This window comes from Eublepharis macularius, chromosome 5, assembly GCF_028583425.1.
Source record: "Eublepharis macularius isolate TG4126 chromosome 5, MPM_Emac_v1.0, whole genome shotgun sequence".
NCBI classification, from domain to species: Eukaryota; Metazoa; Chordata; class Lepidosauria; order Squamata; family Eublepharidae; genus Eublepharis; species Eublepharis macularius.
The window spans coordinates 145,470,696-145,487,529 of NC_072794.1; the positions used below are offsets into that span (position 1 = coordinate 145,470,696).

Consider the following 16,834-nt stretch of genomic DNA (forward strand, 5'->3'; position numbering starts at 1 on the left):
TTAATTCACCCATGAATAACCTGTGTCTTTACCTCCCCCAGAATGTGGATTAAGGCTAAAGGACTGAAAAGGACATAATGCTTAGGAAGGCTTCAATCCCAGAATATCTCATTCAGAAATAGTGCTGCATCATAAGAGGTCAAAGAACAATTGCCCCAAAGTTTTTGACTACAAAAAAAGATCTAAGTAAGTTTGAGCCAAAGATAAACCCCGTTCTCAGCGTCAAGACTAAAAACACATCAAGAAATATATTTGGGCATGTACAGAGTGCCTTTGCATGACCACACTGTAAGTGTACATACTCACCACTGGGTATGTACTAAAATCTAAATTTTAAATTTCTGGGTTGGAGGGACTATCCTGCAGGCAGGTGAACTCTTGTTATTTTTCTTTTTCAGTAATCAGAGCACTGGTTAGCCACATCCTTTCTAAACTCGTTGCCAGTCAAAGTAGGTAATATTGGGCTATACAAATCAATGGCCTAACTTGACGAAAATCAGCTTCAGATGTGAAACTCAATTCCTCCACATACCAACTCAGACCTATGCCTTCCATAATCTCTTAAAAGTGGGACATAAATGCGAACTAATCTTTATAGGCTCCTAATATAGCAAATCACTTTTCCTTGGGTAACTGATACGACATGTTACAGATTTCTGTAATATGAAGTATTTGTGTTAGGTTCATGAATCTTCAAAAGCATGCTTTTTGTTGATTTCTGTTTTCTTGTATGGTCTTATCCCGCTACAATACTTATAAATGCTAACCTTTTAAAGATTTTTTTAAAAAAGAAACCACTAGCAAAACATGTGATGAAGCACCCAAGGAAAGCATAGAAGTATTTTATAAGTTATATAATATATAGTTAAATGATATTACATTAATCTTTGACCCTGCCATTCTCTCTCCCTCTCTTCTACTAAAAGAATTCAGAATGACACATTTCCACTTTTATATTATTGTCATTTGTCAGACTAGGATCTGGAAGACTCAGGTTCGAATCCCTACTCTGCCACGGAAGCTTGCTGGGTGACTCTGGGCTACTTACACTCTCAGTCTAACATACTTCACAGGGTTGTTGTAAGGTTAAAAAGGAGAAGACCAGAATATTGTATGCCACATTGGGCCCCAACAGGGGAGGAAAAAGTAGGGTATAAATGAAATAAATAAATATACTTTTCCAAATGCTTGGAGGACTTCTTGGATACCTTGCACCTGTATGAAATATCACTAGTGACATTGGCAACATTGTGGTTTATATTTCTGTAAAAATGGTTTAGTCAGTTAATACCATTATGGACAGAGATAGCCTCTCTGCTTTCAATCAGTGATCACTGCAGAATCTAGGACTTAGATAAACCCCTGAAATTTAAAACCTTATTCAACAAATTAATAAAGTAACTATAATAATATCAAACATATTCAGGTTTTTGTTGTTTCAGGATGATTTACAAGGCCATCATGGTACATTTAGGCCTCTCACTAAAAAAATTCTAGCTAAGGACATGAAAGCACAGTATGTATTAAATAAACAAATACAAACACTAGGCAAAAAAGCTGTCATAGATAGCAAGTGTAATGATAATTACAAAATAACATGAAGTGCAAACGTGTAGCTATACAAGATCAGGAATGTTAAACATCTACAACACAGTCATGCATTTGAGCTGGTTTCTTTCCTATATTTCTGTCCTAAATCAGAAGCTTCTGTATTTTCGGGGGGGAAATGATAGGAAAAATGGTTGTGCTTCTAGCTACACCTTAGCAGCCAGTTTAAAATATTGCTGTAAAGATTCCGTGTGCTCACAGGTTACTCTTTATCCATGTGAAAGCAATAATACAATTACTCAGAAGTGCGGATAACCCACTTTGTTGCACATTAAGGAGCGCATAGGTGACAAGGTATGTTTTTTAAAAACGTGTTTGTTTTTTAAAAAGAGAAACCAACTTACTTTACTAGTATACTTAGCAATATCTGCAGCCACATCTGCTGAAGCTGTTGCTATTGGCAAGTCTGAATTAACTGAAGATGAAAGTGTACTTGCTGATCCAGAACTGGTTACTATAGAAACAGGCTGAGTGCTTGTAACCAAGGTGATTGTTGATGTTGAAGTACTTTGAGTAATTTCTTTTTGCTGTACAGCTAAGGACATAAAACACAATTCAACAAGTAACTATTCCTGCACATTTGAAAAACCAAAAACTGGCAAACTCTTTACTAAATATTACTAAACAATCTTTTAACTGTATCCCAAACATTTGAGTAGGAATATCTGTGTGTGATACTGTGTGAACACCACTCACCTCAATGGCAGCACATCATACTTTGTGACACTATGACGGTGAAGCCATTTGTGTATTTTTACTGAAGAATGCATATGCATCGGAAGAAAGTTTGATGACGAGTTAGTTAGGAACCTAATGCATCTTTTAGCCACATAAGTCCACAGATTGCCAAGTTCTACCCTGGCAGTCACACTCTTCGCCTAACCTACCTCACAGGGTTGTTGTGAGGATAAAATGAGTAATAGTATGTTGTAAGCCACTTTTGTGAGAAAAGTGGGGAATAAATGAAGTAAATAAATTTAATTTCATAATGTGCTCCACCATAAATTTAGTAATTATAATGTTCCCTTGCAATTTCCAATGTTTTTGCAATTACGTTGAACACAAATCACAGTATATAGCTCTGTTCTTTAGGGAGCTAGATCTTTGTGTGACTTTTATTTTACTTACTTATTTAATTAGATTTATATTCCGCTCACCCTGCAAAAGGGCTAAGAGTGGATTACAACCAGACAATATAAAATCAAATAGGGTAGTATAAAATATAAAAACATCAGTATAACATTCATTTAAACAGCAGCACACATATTGCACGACCCTCCAGTATCAACAAATTTCTGGGGCAGGGAGACCGACTGGTAAAGGCAGCAAAACCTGACCGGGATACGTTCCCCTTATAGCAGGAGGCCAGTTGGATGGCTCGCCTGCTTTGGCCACCATATGCCTGGCGAAACACCTCTGTCTTATAGGCCCGGTGAAATGATAACAAATCCTGCTGGGCCTCGGTCTCCCCAGACAGAGAGTGCCACCAGGTTGGTGCCAGGACTGAGAAAGAGGCAAGGCGAAGCTCCTTGGACCAGGGATCACTAGTAGATGTCTATTTGCTGTGCAGAGCACCCTCTGAGGGACATATGGTAAGAGGTGGTCCCGCAAGTATGCTGGTCCCAGTTCACTAAGGGCCTTAAAGGTTAAAACCAGAACCTTGAACCTGATCCAGAATTCAACTGGGAGCCACTGCAGCTGGTGCAAAACTGGTGTTATATGCGACCAGTGAATCTGCCGGTAATCAATTCACTACCAAGTAGGTTTATGATGCAAGAAGCATAACAAGAGAGAGATTCTACTGTACATGTACACACTGAAAACCCATGTTATGACTTATCCCTGAAGTAGGTTACTTTTTCTCATCATTAAATATTGGTAATTGTACCTTTATCTCCCATATTAACTACTACCCAGTAACAGTTTATCTTCTGATACAATTGACTTTCTTTTATAATATTAAATAATTAAAAAGTCAGTGGAAGCATGATCCAGATAATGCAGTTCTCATTCCAATTAATGGCGGGGGGGAGAGAATTAAACAACAGATTCTAGTCTTAAGGACCAAACTGCAGTTCATTTTGCATCTTTAAACATGTGCAAGATCTAACCTGATGAAAAAGTTCATGGTCTGATGACCATGAGTACAAGAACCATTGTGAAAATACAGCAACGGGGAATACCTTTCACTGCCTGCCTTGTCTGGTACCTCGTTCCTTGGGAGGACTGGGGTTGCTGTTGCTGACTTTGTTGCTGTTGCTGCCTTTGCACTTTTTGCATATGCCATTTCTGGGAAGAAGTCTGAAATTTGTTTGAAGAATTCCACACTACCCTCTGGACAGCAGGGGCAGTTTCCTTCGGCAAAAGCGGCCTCTGCTTCTTCACTGGGCTCCCGGTAGCTGCGACTGGAGTGCTTGCCGTAGAAGTCGTGCTTGTTGTAGCCGTGACACCAGCTGGAGGAGTTTGGGATGCTGATCGAGTAAGCACCTGCGTTTCAGTCGGAGGCTGGCTGCTCCCACTTGAGGAAGGTGGCGGTTTAGCAGCAACTAAATGCAAAGGTAAAATGACACTGATGTTAAAGTTAATTTAGAATGACCACACTGGCTAGTTATTGGAGGGGGGGGAGTTGCAGAACCTTTTCTCCAAGACTTAAGAAGGTATTTTACAAATGCTAGACCTGTAAAAGTCATCTCTTTTCTTCACAGCAGAGAAAAACTAATGCGATAACATCTGGAAGTTGTACTGTATATATACACATTTTGCTCCATGGGATTCTCTTTCTTTTGTTTTAACACCTCCATAACCTACTATGAAATGTTTTTATTCTCTCATATCAGGAGATGCTGTCATTTTCTTCACAATAAATATAATATTAGGTTCTGAAACATCTTCATTCAGATTACTGAAGGACAAAATTGAAACAATACTGAAGTATATTCTCTTTCAGGAAAAGAAGTCTTAGACTGGCTGACATAAACAGCGTAGGCACCACAACCTTAGATGCTTGATCCAGTTTAGCTATGCCATTATTCAAAATGGGACCATCAACTGGGAAACGTCCATCACTATATTAGTTTCATGGGCCAGAAAGCTACTGCATATGCTCAATATTAATCATACTTATTCCCAATATTAATCATACTTATTCCACCTGTTCTGTCCAAGGCCCAAAGCTATATCACTGGAATCCAGTGAAGCAAGGCCAAAATTTCGGAAAAGATGAGAATCTGTTTAATGCAGTAGAGAGAGACTGAAGAGCCCTTTCAAGATTATCCTACTGAAAAATCACCACTGAACATCTAATAGAGTACATCTATCTACATAAATAAAAGGAACAGGTCAGGTTTTAGTTTTAAGGGAAGAAGATTGGTATGAAGAAGTTAAGCTACTTTAAGAGGTTAAAGAAGCTTCAGAAGGTACGTGTCAGGTCTGTTGCCCACAGTCCCTCCATATTGCCTACTCTGAGTATACTGCAGTATGTTCTCATGTGTCTGTTTTCCACAGTTGCTGTCTAGTTCCCGGGACGGTTGAGCTCTTATCTGGGATGGCTCGCCACAGTGGCCTTGGGACAGCTCCTTCCTGCTCTCCCACTGACTATACCCAGCTGGATGGGCACCGAGGGTGGGGGGCCTGTGTAGAGGGATAGATATATTGTAACAAGCACTCAGTACGTCATTCTCAACAAGAGACCTGTGTACAGCCAGATGCTTTTACTTGCCTTTGTGTAACCTATGGACATATATATGCTGAAGCTAGGATATCTCATTAAAGAACCTTTGACTCAAGAGAGCTTGGATTTCTTGCTGCAAGGGGGTGGGAGTTAACTTCAACGTATCCTGTTTTCCATAGACTGACAGTATGTGATTTCTTTTTAACATAGGAGAAGGCACTGCGTAGGAATGAAGTTTCCAACTGGTCCATCAACAGAACCAACAGTTCAGCTTTACTTTGCAAAACTCTTTCCCTAGTCAATCACAATATATTGTTGTCCCTTTACTGAGATGTACATACTTCTGTGTGTAACTCACTTTAAGGGTGGCACTATTTTCTGGCAGGGCTCCTGCACTTTCTGAATTTTTCCTCCTTAGCAGAGCACAGAAGCTGTGACAGAACAAAAAGGGCCACATATTTTTCCTGCGCATGGGAACTCCCCTGGAAGAATTCTTAAGGTCAGCATGTATGTTGTCTATTAGATGACAACTCTTGAAATTGCATTTCTATAAAATTAGTAGAACGTTTTAAAATACAGTTCTAAAAGAATTCACTATAATGCTTCAGTGAGAAAATGTGCAAGCTAGCTCCTAACAGTTTAGGCTTTTTAAAAAATCAAAGCACAAGAGTATTGAAGTAGTAGTCTGAATGTGAGTAGTTTTTGAATATACTGAGTAAAGCCCACCCACAACCCACTAAGCTGAGGTACTTCTGGGGTACAGAAGGTATCTTTAACAGGGGATACTTTTCAATAAGCAAGGCAAATTAATACATAAATGAGCCCACAAGAAAACAATAAAGCCTCCTAACACAGCTACCTGACTCATCACTACTGTACCTGGCCCTCCTTGGGTCCAACCCACCCTCCCTGCGTGAGGGATCCTCTTCTTTTGGTAGCTGCTTCTCTGCCACAAAACTCCTAAGAGAAGAGCACTGTCCTCCTTCAAAAGGGCTTTATATTATTTCTCTCACGACCCAGCCTTCTCAGTGACTACTAGCCTTCCTTTCCCCTCCATATTTCCTTAGTCCTATTCTAAAGCTTGTAAGGATCTTAAGAAATATAGGCCTGAAAGGGAATTGGCGCCAGGCATATTGGAAAATTTACTCTAAGGCCTCAGGCTTCCTTGAGGCCTGTAGGCCCAGGATCGTGACAGGGCATATGCACAACTCCAACAACAGAATTACTGGACCTAACAACACCAGTTATACTATCTCAGGTTCAATTCACTTGTTCATCTTCCAGTGTTACATATCCTATCATGGGTTCACCAATGCCCTACATTGGACAAACAGGTCAGTTCCTCTGCAAAAATCACAACACTCAAAAACCAGTGGGAGAACATTTGAATCTTCCAGGACATTCCATTGCTGACCTAAAAGTGGCTGTCCTCAAACAAATAAACTTCAAGGGCAGATTACAATGTGAGGTTGCTGTAATTGAGTTTACAAGATTAAAACAATGGAACCCCAGAGCCGAAACACATGATTCTTATCTCACTACAGCTGCTAAATTTTTGCTCTCATCAAGCTACACTGTACCTTTATATACTGGCTCCCTTCTTTGCTTCACTCCACCCACCTCCTCAATGGTATATAAAGGATCTCCACCTCTCCCTGTATCTGAAGGTGCCACAGGACTCATATCTCTACTGCAGACCAATATGGCTCAGGGTTCTCCATTCCTACTCATATCTGAAGAAGGGAGCTCTAATTCTCAAAAGCTCATATTCCGAAAATTTTGTTGGTCTCTAAAGTGCCGCTGGACTCAAATCCTACTGTTCTAGTAAAGCAGAGACCATCATATGAATTGAGGTTTCAAGAAGCAGACATCTTATTTTCACAGACAATTATGAAATAGTAGTTTAATCCATTAACAATCGTTGCATATAAAGTAAAACAATCCTACCTTCTTGCTTCGGAGGTGACTCCTTCTGTTCTTTTTTGTTTTTCCGACCCTCACGGCCACATTGGTCTTCCCCTAGGTCAATAACAAGTTCACTTTCTGAATCTGAGTCCAGACCAAGATGAACAGTTGGAGAGTCTGTCTCATCTTTACCTTTCAGTTTCTCCTTTGTTGGATGTGATAAACTTTTCCCCTTGTCAGAAAGCTCTTTATCAGATTCCACATTTGCCTTTTCTTTGACTGGGGCATCTGTTTTCTCCACTTCACAACTTGTACTTTTAATGTCCTCTTTTTCCTCAGTAGGAGTTGGTGGTTTGGGTTTTTTTTTCACAGCCAGTGACTCTTTGTCACTTCTTGAACCTTCTTTTTCTTCTTCTTCTTGATCGTTCTTAGATTTCTGTTCATCATCACTGATATATTCACTATCACTTGATTCTGATTTTTCAGAATCCTCTGAATCACTGTGTTCTACTGCAACATCTTCAGAAATTTCATTGATCCCTAAGTATAAAAAGAAATATAAAAGGTGTTCCAAGCTGAACTAAGAATAACTTTATATTTATACATAGATTAATAGATTTTTTTACTCTGCTTCTTCACTATATTTGAGGCAGCTTACAAACCGTAAAAACAGCTATACAAATCTGTAGTAATAAAAGGAGGCGATTTAGCAGAAACCCCCCAACACTATTTCAAATGGAAGATTGTGTTTGGCAGGCTAACTCATCAGAAAATCTAGGAACCTCAAAACAGGTTACTAGCTTCAAGGGGATCATGGGAGATACACTGCCAAAAATAAAGGGAATTGTATCATGCAAATAGCCCTGTAATTTCAAAGGCTGCAAAGGTTTACTCATGAGAAGTAAGCAAAGTCAGGCGGCATAGACAGGGAAGGTGGAAAATATCCCCTCTCTGATAAAACAAAGAAGGTTAAACAGCTTCCCTGACCTATCAGAGCCTGTGTGGTGTAGTGGTCAGAATGTCTGACTAGGATCAAAGAGATCCAGGTTTGAATTCCCACACTATCTTAGAAGGTTACTGGCTGACGGTAGGCACGTCATGACTCTCAGCCAGATCTACCTCACAGGGTTGTCGTGAGGATGAAACAGTAGACGGGAGAATGATATAAACTGCCATAGGTGGCTACTGAGGAGAAATGTAAAATATGGCATCCTACTATAAAAGGCTCAGCATTTTCAAGACAACTCACTTGCTACCCTGGTGCACCACCAGAGGGAGCTGCTGTGGAGGGAAGCCCAGATGAGGCAGCCAGAGAGCGCGCCATGGTGGGAAGCCCAGGCTGGGATTAAGCACTGAGCAAGCGGCAATGCCTGCCTCCTACTTTCACCCAGCTGGGATCAGAAGCAGAGCAAGTGGCAATGCCTGCCCTCCGCATTTACCCAGCTGGGATCAGAAGCAGAGCAAGTGGCAATGCCCGCCCCCCGCCGTCACCCAGCTGGGATGAGGAGCGGAGCAGGTGGCAATGACCGCCTGCCCTTCACCCAGCTAGGATCAGGAGGGGTATCAAAGCAAAGAGAGTAACGCAGTACAAGCCCACAACAATGAAAAAGAATACCCGTGTAAACTTACTACACACGTTAAGAGTCAGTAAACTTTAACAGTGCAATACTAAAAGGCAGGGCTTTCTTTCAGCGGGAACATGGGGGAACGGAGTTCCGGAACCTCTTGAAAATGGTCACATGGCTGGTGGCCCCGCCCCCTGATCTCCAGACAGAGGGGAGCTTAGACTGACCTCCGCGCCACTGAGCGGCGCGGAGGGCAATCTAAACTCCCCTCTGTCTGGAGATCACGGAGCGGGGCCACCAGCCATGTGACCATTTTCAAGTGGGCAACCCACGGAGTTCCACCACCTCTTTTCCCAGAAAAAAAGCCCTGCTTAAAGGTATTAAAGCGTTTATTACATAGACTGAAGGTAAGCAAATTCCTAAAACTCCCAAAACACAGCTGGAATAATCAGAACCAAGAAGGTTTTCCTTCAATAGGTTTTTCTCAGTCGCTTGAAATTGCTTCCATGTGAGAATGCTCAAGAACTCTCTTACACTGTATGGATATTGAATACTTTTGACCCTTGTCTATCGGACTCTTCATATATTGATGTGTGCTTCCTTTATTGGTGATAATTTATGCATTTGCACTTTCATATGTATGCGCAATATTGAGTACATCTAACAGCACTTTAGTAGAAGCACTTTATGAATACTTGTTGACAGGGTTTTCCAAATATAGCACCTATATGAATGATTATTCCAGCTGTGTTTTGGGAGTTTTAGGAATTTGCTTGCCTTCACGGTCTTGCACTGTTAAAGTTTACTGACTCTTAATGTGTGTAGTAAGTTTACCCAGGATCAGGATGGGAGCAAGTGGCAATGCCCGTCCCCCGCCTTCACCCAGCTGGGATAAGGAGGGGAGTAGGTAGCAATGTCTGCCCCCATCTTCACCCAGCTGGGGTGAGGAGCAAAGCAGGTAGCAATGCCCATCCCCCGCCTTCACTCACCTGGAATCAGGAGCGGAAAAGGTGGCAATGCCTGCTTGCCCTTCACCCAGCTGGGATCAGGAGGGAAGAAGATGGCAGTGCTAACCACCCACCCACCCCGCATTCACCCAGCTGGGATCAGGAGTGCAATAGGTAGCAATGTCTGCCCCCCCCTTCATCCAGCTGGGATCAGGAGCAGAGCAGGTGGCAATGCCCGCCCACCCACACTTTACCCAGCCGGGATCAGGTGCGGAGCAGGGGGAAATACCCGCCCTCCACCTTCACCCAGCTGGGATCAGGAGTGGAGTAGGTGGCAATGCCTACCCCTGGCCTCATCCAGCCAGTATCAGGAACAGAGCAGGTGGCAATGCCCGGCCCCCCTTCACCCAGCCAGGATCAGGCGAGGAGCAGGTGACAATGCCCATCTCCCTTCACCCAGCATGGATCATACACAGAGCTGGAGGTAATGCCCACCCCCAACTTCACCCAGCAGGGATCAGAAGTGGAGCAGGTGGCAATGCCTTCCCCCCCGTTCACCCAACTGGTATCAGGCACAGAGTAGGTGGCAATGCCCACCCACCCACCCCGCCTTCACCCAGCTGGTATCAGGAGTGGAGCAGGTGGCAATGCCCGGCACCCTTCACCCCGCCGGGATGAGGCGAGAAGGTGACAATGCCCACCCCTTTCACCCAGCCAGGATCAGGAGCAGAGCATGAGGCAATGCCCACCCTCCTTCACCCAGCCTGGAGCAGGCGTGGAGCAGGCAGCAAGGCCTTTCCCTTCACCTGGCCATAATCAGGAGTGGAGCAGGAGGCAATGCTCGCTCCCCTTCACTCGACCAGGATCAGGTGCAGAGGAGGCGGCCATGCCCGCCCCCCGGCCCCCCCGCCTTCATCTGGCCCGGATCAGTGACAGAGGAGGAGAGAATGCCCGCCTACCCGCCCTCCCCTTTCTAAAGCCTGTTGTATTTTTTCCACAATGGGCTTTGTTGCTAGTTTGTTATAAATCTAATTTTGCCTACAGCTTGCCAACATAAGGTGATCGACCTTGCTGTAGCTTCATCCAGTATTGCTGAGTCACCTTTGGCAGGAGGCAGAACTGCTGATTCAATATTCAAACTACTGTTAAATAAAGCAAGCAGGGGTGGAGTCCCTAGTAGTATTAAAAACAAGTAAATAAGCAAATTGAATAAACAGCACCCTCTACTTATTTAATCCCTTTAGCAATTGTGAGATTTGATTTGATAACTTTCATTTTGCCCGGTAAGGCTCATCTGACTGGCTTAATAACTTAATTCATTTCCTATCAGTGGGCCACATGGCTCAGTGACAGAGCACATGCTTTGCATACAGACGATATCCAGTTAAAGACAGCAATGACACATGAAATCGCCTCATACAGATTACTGGTATATCAAAGGCAGTACCATCTAAGACTGGCAGTGGCTCTCCAGGGTCTTTAGGAGAGGTCTTTCACATCACCTGCTATCTGATCCTTTCAATCTCAGATGCTAGGGATTGAATCTCAGGTGTCCTGTGTGCAAAGCAGATGCTCTGCCGCTGAGCCAGGCCCCACTCACTTTCAGGTAGGAAAGATATTATTCTTACTTTGAAGAGCCATTGACACTCAAAATAAATAATACTGAGCTAGATGGCCCAAAGGTAAGATAATTTAAAGACAAGGAACACCTGCCAAGAATCATAAAGCAAGCAAAGGTTTGAACCCTGGGGTATTCTGGGATGCAATTCCAACAACCCACCCAAAGGACCATACACCATAATTCAGATTGCTTTTACTTTTATAAGGATGTTATAATGAAGAATCTGTTTTAACTCCAGTGCTAGACTGTAGATCACGCTGCGATCATGCGCATACCTAGTTGTGCTTTACAGCTCTCTATTGTCTTGTCAAGATTAAGCTGGAATCTGCTGCGAATTTGACGTTTAGGTGAAATCAGCGGCACAGGAGTGGATTGCTGCTGGACAGATTCACTTAACTCTTTCAGATCCATCTCAGCTTTACTACGATCTATAATATTAAAATTTTAATTAGGAAGCAGTTTAGAGTAAAAAGAAAATGAACTCACCTCAAGAAAGAAGTATCTTTTAATTGACTTACATAAAATTAACACTGTGTTGTGTGTTGAAATGGATGGCCATATATTTGAAAGCAACAGCTGCAATCCTTTCCATAGTTAGGCTGCTGAAATTTCATTAAGCAGATGAGAATGGCTGCAGAGAAATGCATTAGGATCTACTCCTATGCACACAAGCCCTATTAAGTGAAAGAGCATAACTATGATCTCTGACTACACCAATATGGAGGCACGCTACACTAAATCCAACCATCGTCTTTAGAAAAACTGCCAAAATTATATCAAGGAAGTTTCTTCAAATTGAGTTGACAAGCAGCCCATTGAAAAGGCTGAAAATGATTACAGCAATCAAATAATTGGTGCTTTTAGATAATCACAATCTCAGCTATCACTAGTCTCTCTTATTCCAGCATAGCACAAATAATACTTTAGGCAAGTTGTTTCTTTACATTCAGTTTAATGAAAATAAAACAAAAATGAAATTATAATTGCTGACAACAAAAGAGGCAAGACAGTGTCATTTAGCCTTGAGAATCCTATTAAGCATACCTGCTTAATTCACAGCCTCTCCAGTGAGTTTTTGTACACCTGTAAATTATTAGTCTTAAAAGGAGTATCAAGCTGCTTCATTGAAATGAAAAAAGAAAGTTTGTTCTAATATATTTATAATTCTGTGTTTGTATAACTATCTTGAAAAATATCTTCTACTTGTAATGATGAGAACAAGTTGCTCTCAATGGTTTCAACTTCTGGCCCTCAGGAAGCACAAGACTCACCTCCAAACATCTGTGCCTCCCTTTTCCATCCCCTTAATGGTCTCCCTTCCCTGACCTCAGATATGGGAGATTCAGGCTGGGTTGCGTCACCCCAGGCTGCCCCAGCTACTTCCCTGGAAGGTTGTGTTCTCAGACTTGCTCTGTCTCTGCCTCCTCTGACAGCACCTTCTTTCTCCCCCCTGACTTGGCTTCTGGAGTGCTCTTTGATCCCCAGCCCACGCCCCAGCCCCACTGCCTAGTCCCACTCCTCTGAACCAATCCAGGGCCAGGGGTTGGAGCCCTATTTGAGGGAATCCCTCAGAGGCTGGGGATAGATCAGACTTCTTCCTACCTCCGCCCGGCTTCCTGTTGCCTGATGCGAGGGCAAGGCAGTCTGCCAAGTGAGAACTGTCTGCTCCTCTGTTTCCTCCTGGGGTAGCAGCCCTGAGACTAAGTTTGGGATGGTTCCCTCTCCTCCACGGGAAAGGCTTTTGACTCGGGCAAGAGGCCACCACATGCTCCAACCATATGGCTGCTTCAGGATTCAACCGCATGGTCACCTCGTGCCAAGGCTGTCACTCTTCAAGGAGGAAAGCAAGGGCAGTTGGCTCCAGTCAGGTGCAAGCCTCTCGTTCACAGCTGCAGGGCTGTTCTCCTGCTGGAGCCTGCAGAGAGCTGAGCCATTGGGAGCTTGTCAGTCCGTGGCTGAGGATCCCAGAGAGCCAGGAGGGCTGAGTCCAGGCACCTTGGTGCCCCCATCCCCAAACACAACTCACCAAGATTTAGATTAAGAATGCTTCCTGGAGTAGATGTTCTTTCTTGCTTAGTTGCAGTAGGTGTTGAAGCTTGAGGGGAGAACGGTTTAGGGCTGCCAGATAAACTGCCTGCTTGGCCTGTCCTTGTTGGTGCTGGGGATGCTGGGGAGGGGGGGAACAAACAGGTTGAAAAATAGGCCCTGGTATAATAAGCAATGCCCAATTTCATCAGATCTTGGAAGCTAAGCAGGGTCAGCTGGATGTGACATCACCAAAGAAGATCAGGGTCACTATGCAAAGGCAGGCAATGGCAAACCACCTCTTGGCTTGAAAACTCCAGCAGGGGTTGCCAAGTAGATTTATTTTTACCCTTTAACAATGGACTCCAAACTCTTCTCCCCCACCCCCTCAAAAAACCCTGTTCAGCCTTAAAACATGGCAACATCATCTCTTATTCATTTAACATCTGAATCAATACAGATATTGGAAATTATCTTAATTTTTGCCTTTACTTTCAGAAGGGATGATGAAAAGAAATTCCAGAATCAGAAGGAACCTGTACTTTGTAAATCTAAATATTAGTAGATACATCCAATATAAACAACACAAGCCACAGGAAGTGCAATCTGTTTAATATTTAAAATATTTAAAAGATGTTACCTAACATACACATCAAACAAAGGCATCTATTTTAATTGACTCTGTATTGTTGAAGGCTTTCACGGCCGGAGAACGATGGTTGTTGTGGGTTTTCTGGGCTGTATTGCCGTGGTCTTGGCATTGTAGTTCCTGACGTTTCGCCAGCAGCTGTGGCTGGCATCTTCAGAGGTGTAGCACCAAAAGACAGAGATCTCTCAGTGTCACAGTGTGGAAAAGATGTTGGCAGGTCATTTATATCTACTCAGGAGGGGTAGATATCTCTGTCTTTTGGTGCTACACCTCTGAAGATGCCAGCCACAGCTGCTGGCGAAACGTCAGAAACTACAATGCCAAGACCACGGCAATACAGCCCGGAAAACCCACAACAACCATCTTAATTGACTCTGTTTGTACATTCACTGCTGAGTACCAGGGCCAAAATAATGATCCCTCTAAAGACCTGTCTTGTCAGAAAATCTAGAATCAAATGAAACAACACTAATCTATTTACTCTGTCATAAGGAATAACCATATGCACTTGCACACTAACATTTTAGAGAAATGTAGAGGCCCTTTATAGGCCATGAGCCCATTAAGCCAGTAAGAATGTACACATTGCCAGATATCAGCAATTCAAACAGAATTCTGGAGGCTCTGAGTGGCTCCCAACACTCATTACTGCATTCAGACTTGAGACTACTATGGACTTGGCAGCACCTGAAAAGTCTAGAGTCCACCATGTAAATGGCCTCTAAACTGATTCTGAGTATGTCCATCAAATAATTCATTGACTTTCCTCTGAGCCAAATTTCTAAAACAACTTTATCTACATTAAAGTGAGGTCTCCTTAAAAAGGAAAACAAACAACCATTTTATAGAAATTAATGAACATGCAAAAGTCCAGCAGCACAATCAAAGTTAAGGGGTTTTAATATCAAGCAAAAACAAAGTCCAGCAATGCCAAATGAAGAAAACAGACATTCAAGTACAGGCAATTTTTGACATTATAACTGTCTCTATAGCTTTTTATATGAAGCTTATGCTGAAGGTTGCAAATATGATTGCCATAAACACGGTGCAAAAATAAAAAGGCCATGTTATATTCTACACATTCTTTTTATGCAATATTCCTGGGCTCATTATCCCAGGATAAGATATGAGATTATAAAAAGGAAATATTTAAAACTTTCCAAGGGACTCCTAAAAATGAGGACAGTATGGCAAAGTGACCGGTTACATATTCCAGGCCTTAACTTGCACCATCTGCTATGCTAATCTTTTTTTTAAAATCATCTCAATGTTTTAGCTTTCAAGGACTACCAGAAAAATTCCACATTAATAGTCTGATAAAGATGAAAGTCAACCCAGTGTAGTGGTTAGACTGCTGAATTCCCCACTCTGCCACAGAAACTCACTCTTGTTCAGCCTAGCCTACCTCAAATGTTAGTTGTGAGGATAACATGAGAGCAAGGAGAATTACTGTAAGCAGCTTTGGGTCCCCAGTGGGGAGAAAAGGAGGGGGGGTATCTCAATAAGTATTTGATTCAACTTTGTTTTTTAAATGAAGGACTTGTTCCACAATGACAGTAGTCTACAGGGCACAATGTGTAAACCTCTTCCAAGCAAGCCTCTGCCATAACTGTGGCTCTAAGATTGCCCTGCTCGCAACACTGCTTTCTGCAACACTGGAAAACTGTCGAACAGCTCACAGATAAGAGCCACAAGTCACAGGCATCCTATTTCAAACGGGTTATATTTGAGATGGGTAATTTAAACTCATACCACTCAGAGTCCGCTGACCTAACTTGACTCCCTGCCTGCATAATCAAAGAATCAAGAGTGCATGGCATTTTACTGTTGTCCTCAAGCTTTCAAATGTCCCCAATGATGCAGATTCTTTGATGCTCCAACTCCCTAATTTTGTATTCGTTCTCCAGGATGCTGTCTGGAAGGCCTGATTCCTTTGTTTTGATAAATGCCCCAGAGTCTTTCTTGGATCATGCTCTTGAGTCTTCCCTAGAGCCTCTGACCCATCTTGGAGTTCAACACAATATTTTGTCATTAGCATGGGGCTACAAGCTTCCTGGCTCTTACCCAACCTTTAATTGTTCTCAAGACAGTTATTTAGAAACAACGCTGCACCTGAGCCCAATACCTCCTAAAAGTACCTCAACTATCACTCAGCTCTTTCCTTCCAATTCTTATGCTCCACATATAGCTACGTCAATATCCCTTACCTGTATTCTTATCAATAAAGTCCATGGACTCTTCACTTGCGCTAAAATGACTGGAGGTTGCTTTTTTCTCTGCATCCTGTTCAATATCAGATCCCGTGTGAACAGATGAATTTGTACTCATTGGGGACCGTGGCATATCTGTTAAGGAAATCCTTCGCCCAGTACTGCTACTCAGCATCGGTTTGCTCATTAAGATCTTGGGTGATGCTGTCATATCAAAGTTAAGTTTGATTTTCTCTTGTTTGTCAGTCTTAGCAGTCCCAGCACCAGGGTTTGAAGGATCTAACAACATTTGGTATTGGTTGTTGGGAGTATACGGTGTCCGAAAAGGTGCATAATTAAATACTCCAAACTTTCTACGGATGTTCTCCACATAAACCTCCATCTCTTGCATTGCACTGTTGAATATGCTTTTAGTCTTTTTCACGGAAAAAGGAATTTCTTTAGACATGAGGTAGCAATTGTTTACTGGAACCCAGGCCCTGCATACAAGACAGTAAAATAAAGAAGGAGATGGAACATTACATTCCATGTAGGTGGTTTCTCCAGCTTTCACTCCAGTCTTAAAAAAATGTTTACTTAAAAGTTCCATTGATTTCAATAGAACTTGCATGAAAGCAAGTGTGGCTGTGACTGA

The 16,834-nt window shown here is 42.6% G+C and overlaps 1 protein-coding gene across 5 annotated transcripts in view; it reads right to left on the reverse strand.

The window, feature by feature from the left end:
- ZMYND8 (zinc finger MYND-type containing 8) overlaps positions 1–16,834 on the reverse strand; it is a 118,386-nt gene that overhangs the window by 24,654 nt on the left and 76,898 nt on the right. For all 5 annotated transcript variants that reach the window (XM_054979882.1, XM_054979881.1, XM_054979883.1 and 2 more), the window contains exons 11-16: positions 16,198–16,679; positions 13,343–13,483; positions 11,592–11,744; positions 7,226–7,723; positions 3,792–4,154; positions 1,953–2,143 (exon numbers count right to left, since the gene is read on the reverse strand). In XM_054979882.1, coding sequence (XP_054835857.1) covers positions 1,953–2,143; positions 3,792–4,154; positions 7,226–7,723; positions 11,592–11,744; positions 13,343–13,483; positions 16,198–16,679 — 1,828 coding nt within the window. The remainder of the gene's footprint in view (positions 1–1,952; positions 2,144–3,791; positions 4,155–7,225; positions 7,724–11,591; positions 11,745–13,342; positions 13,484–16,197; positions 16,680–16,834) is intronic.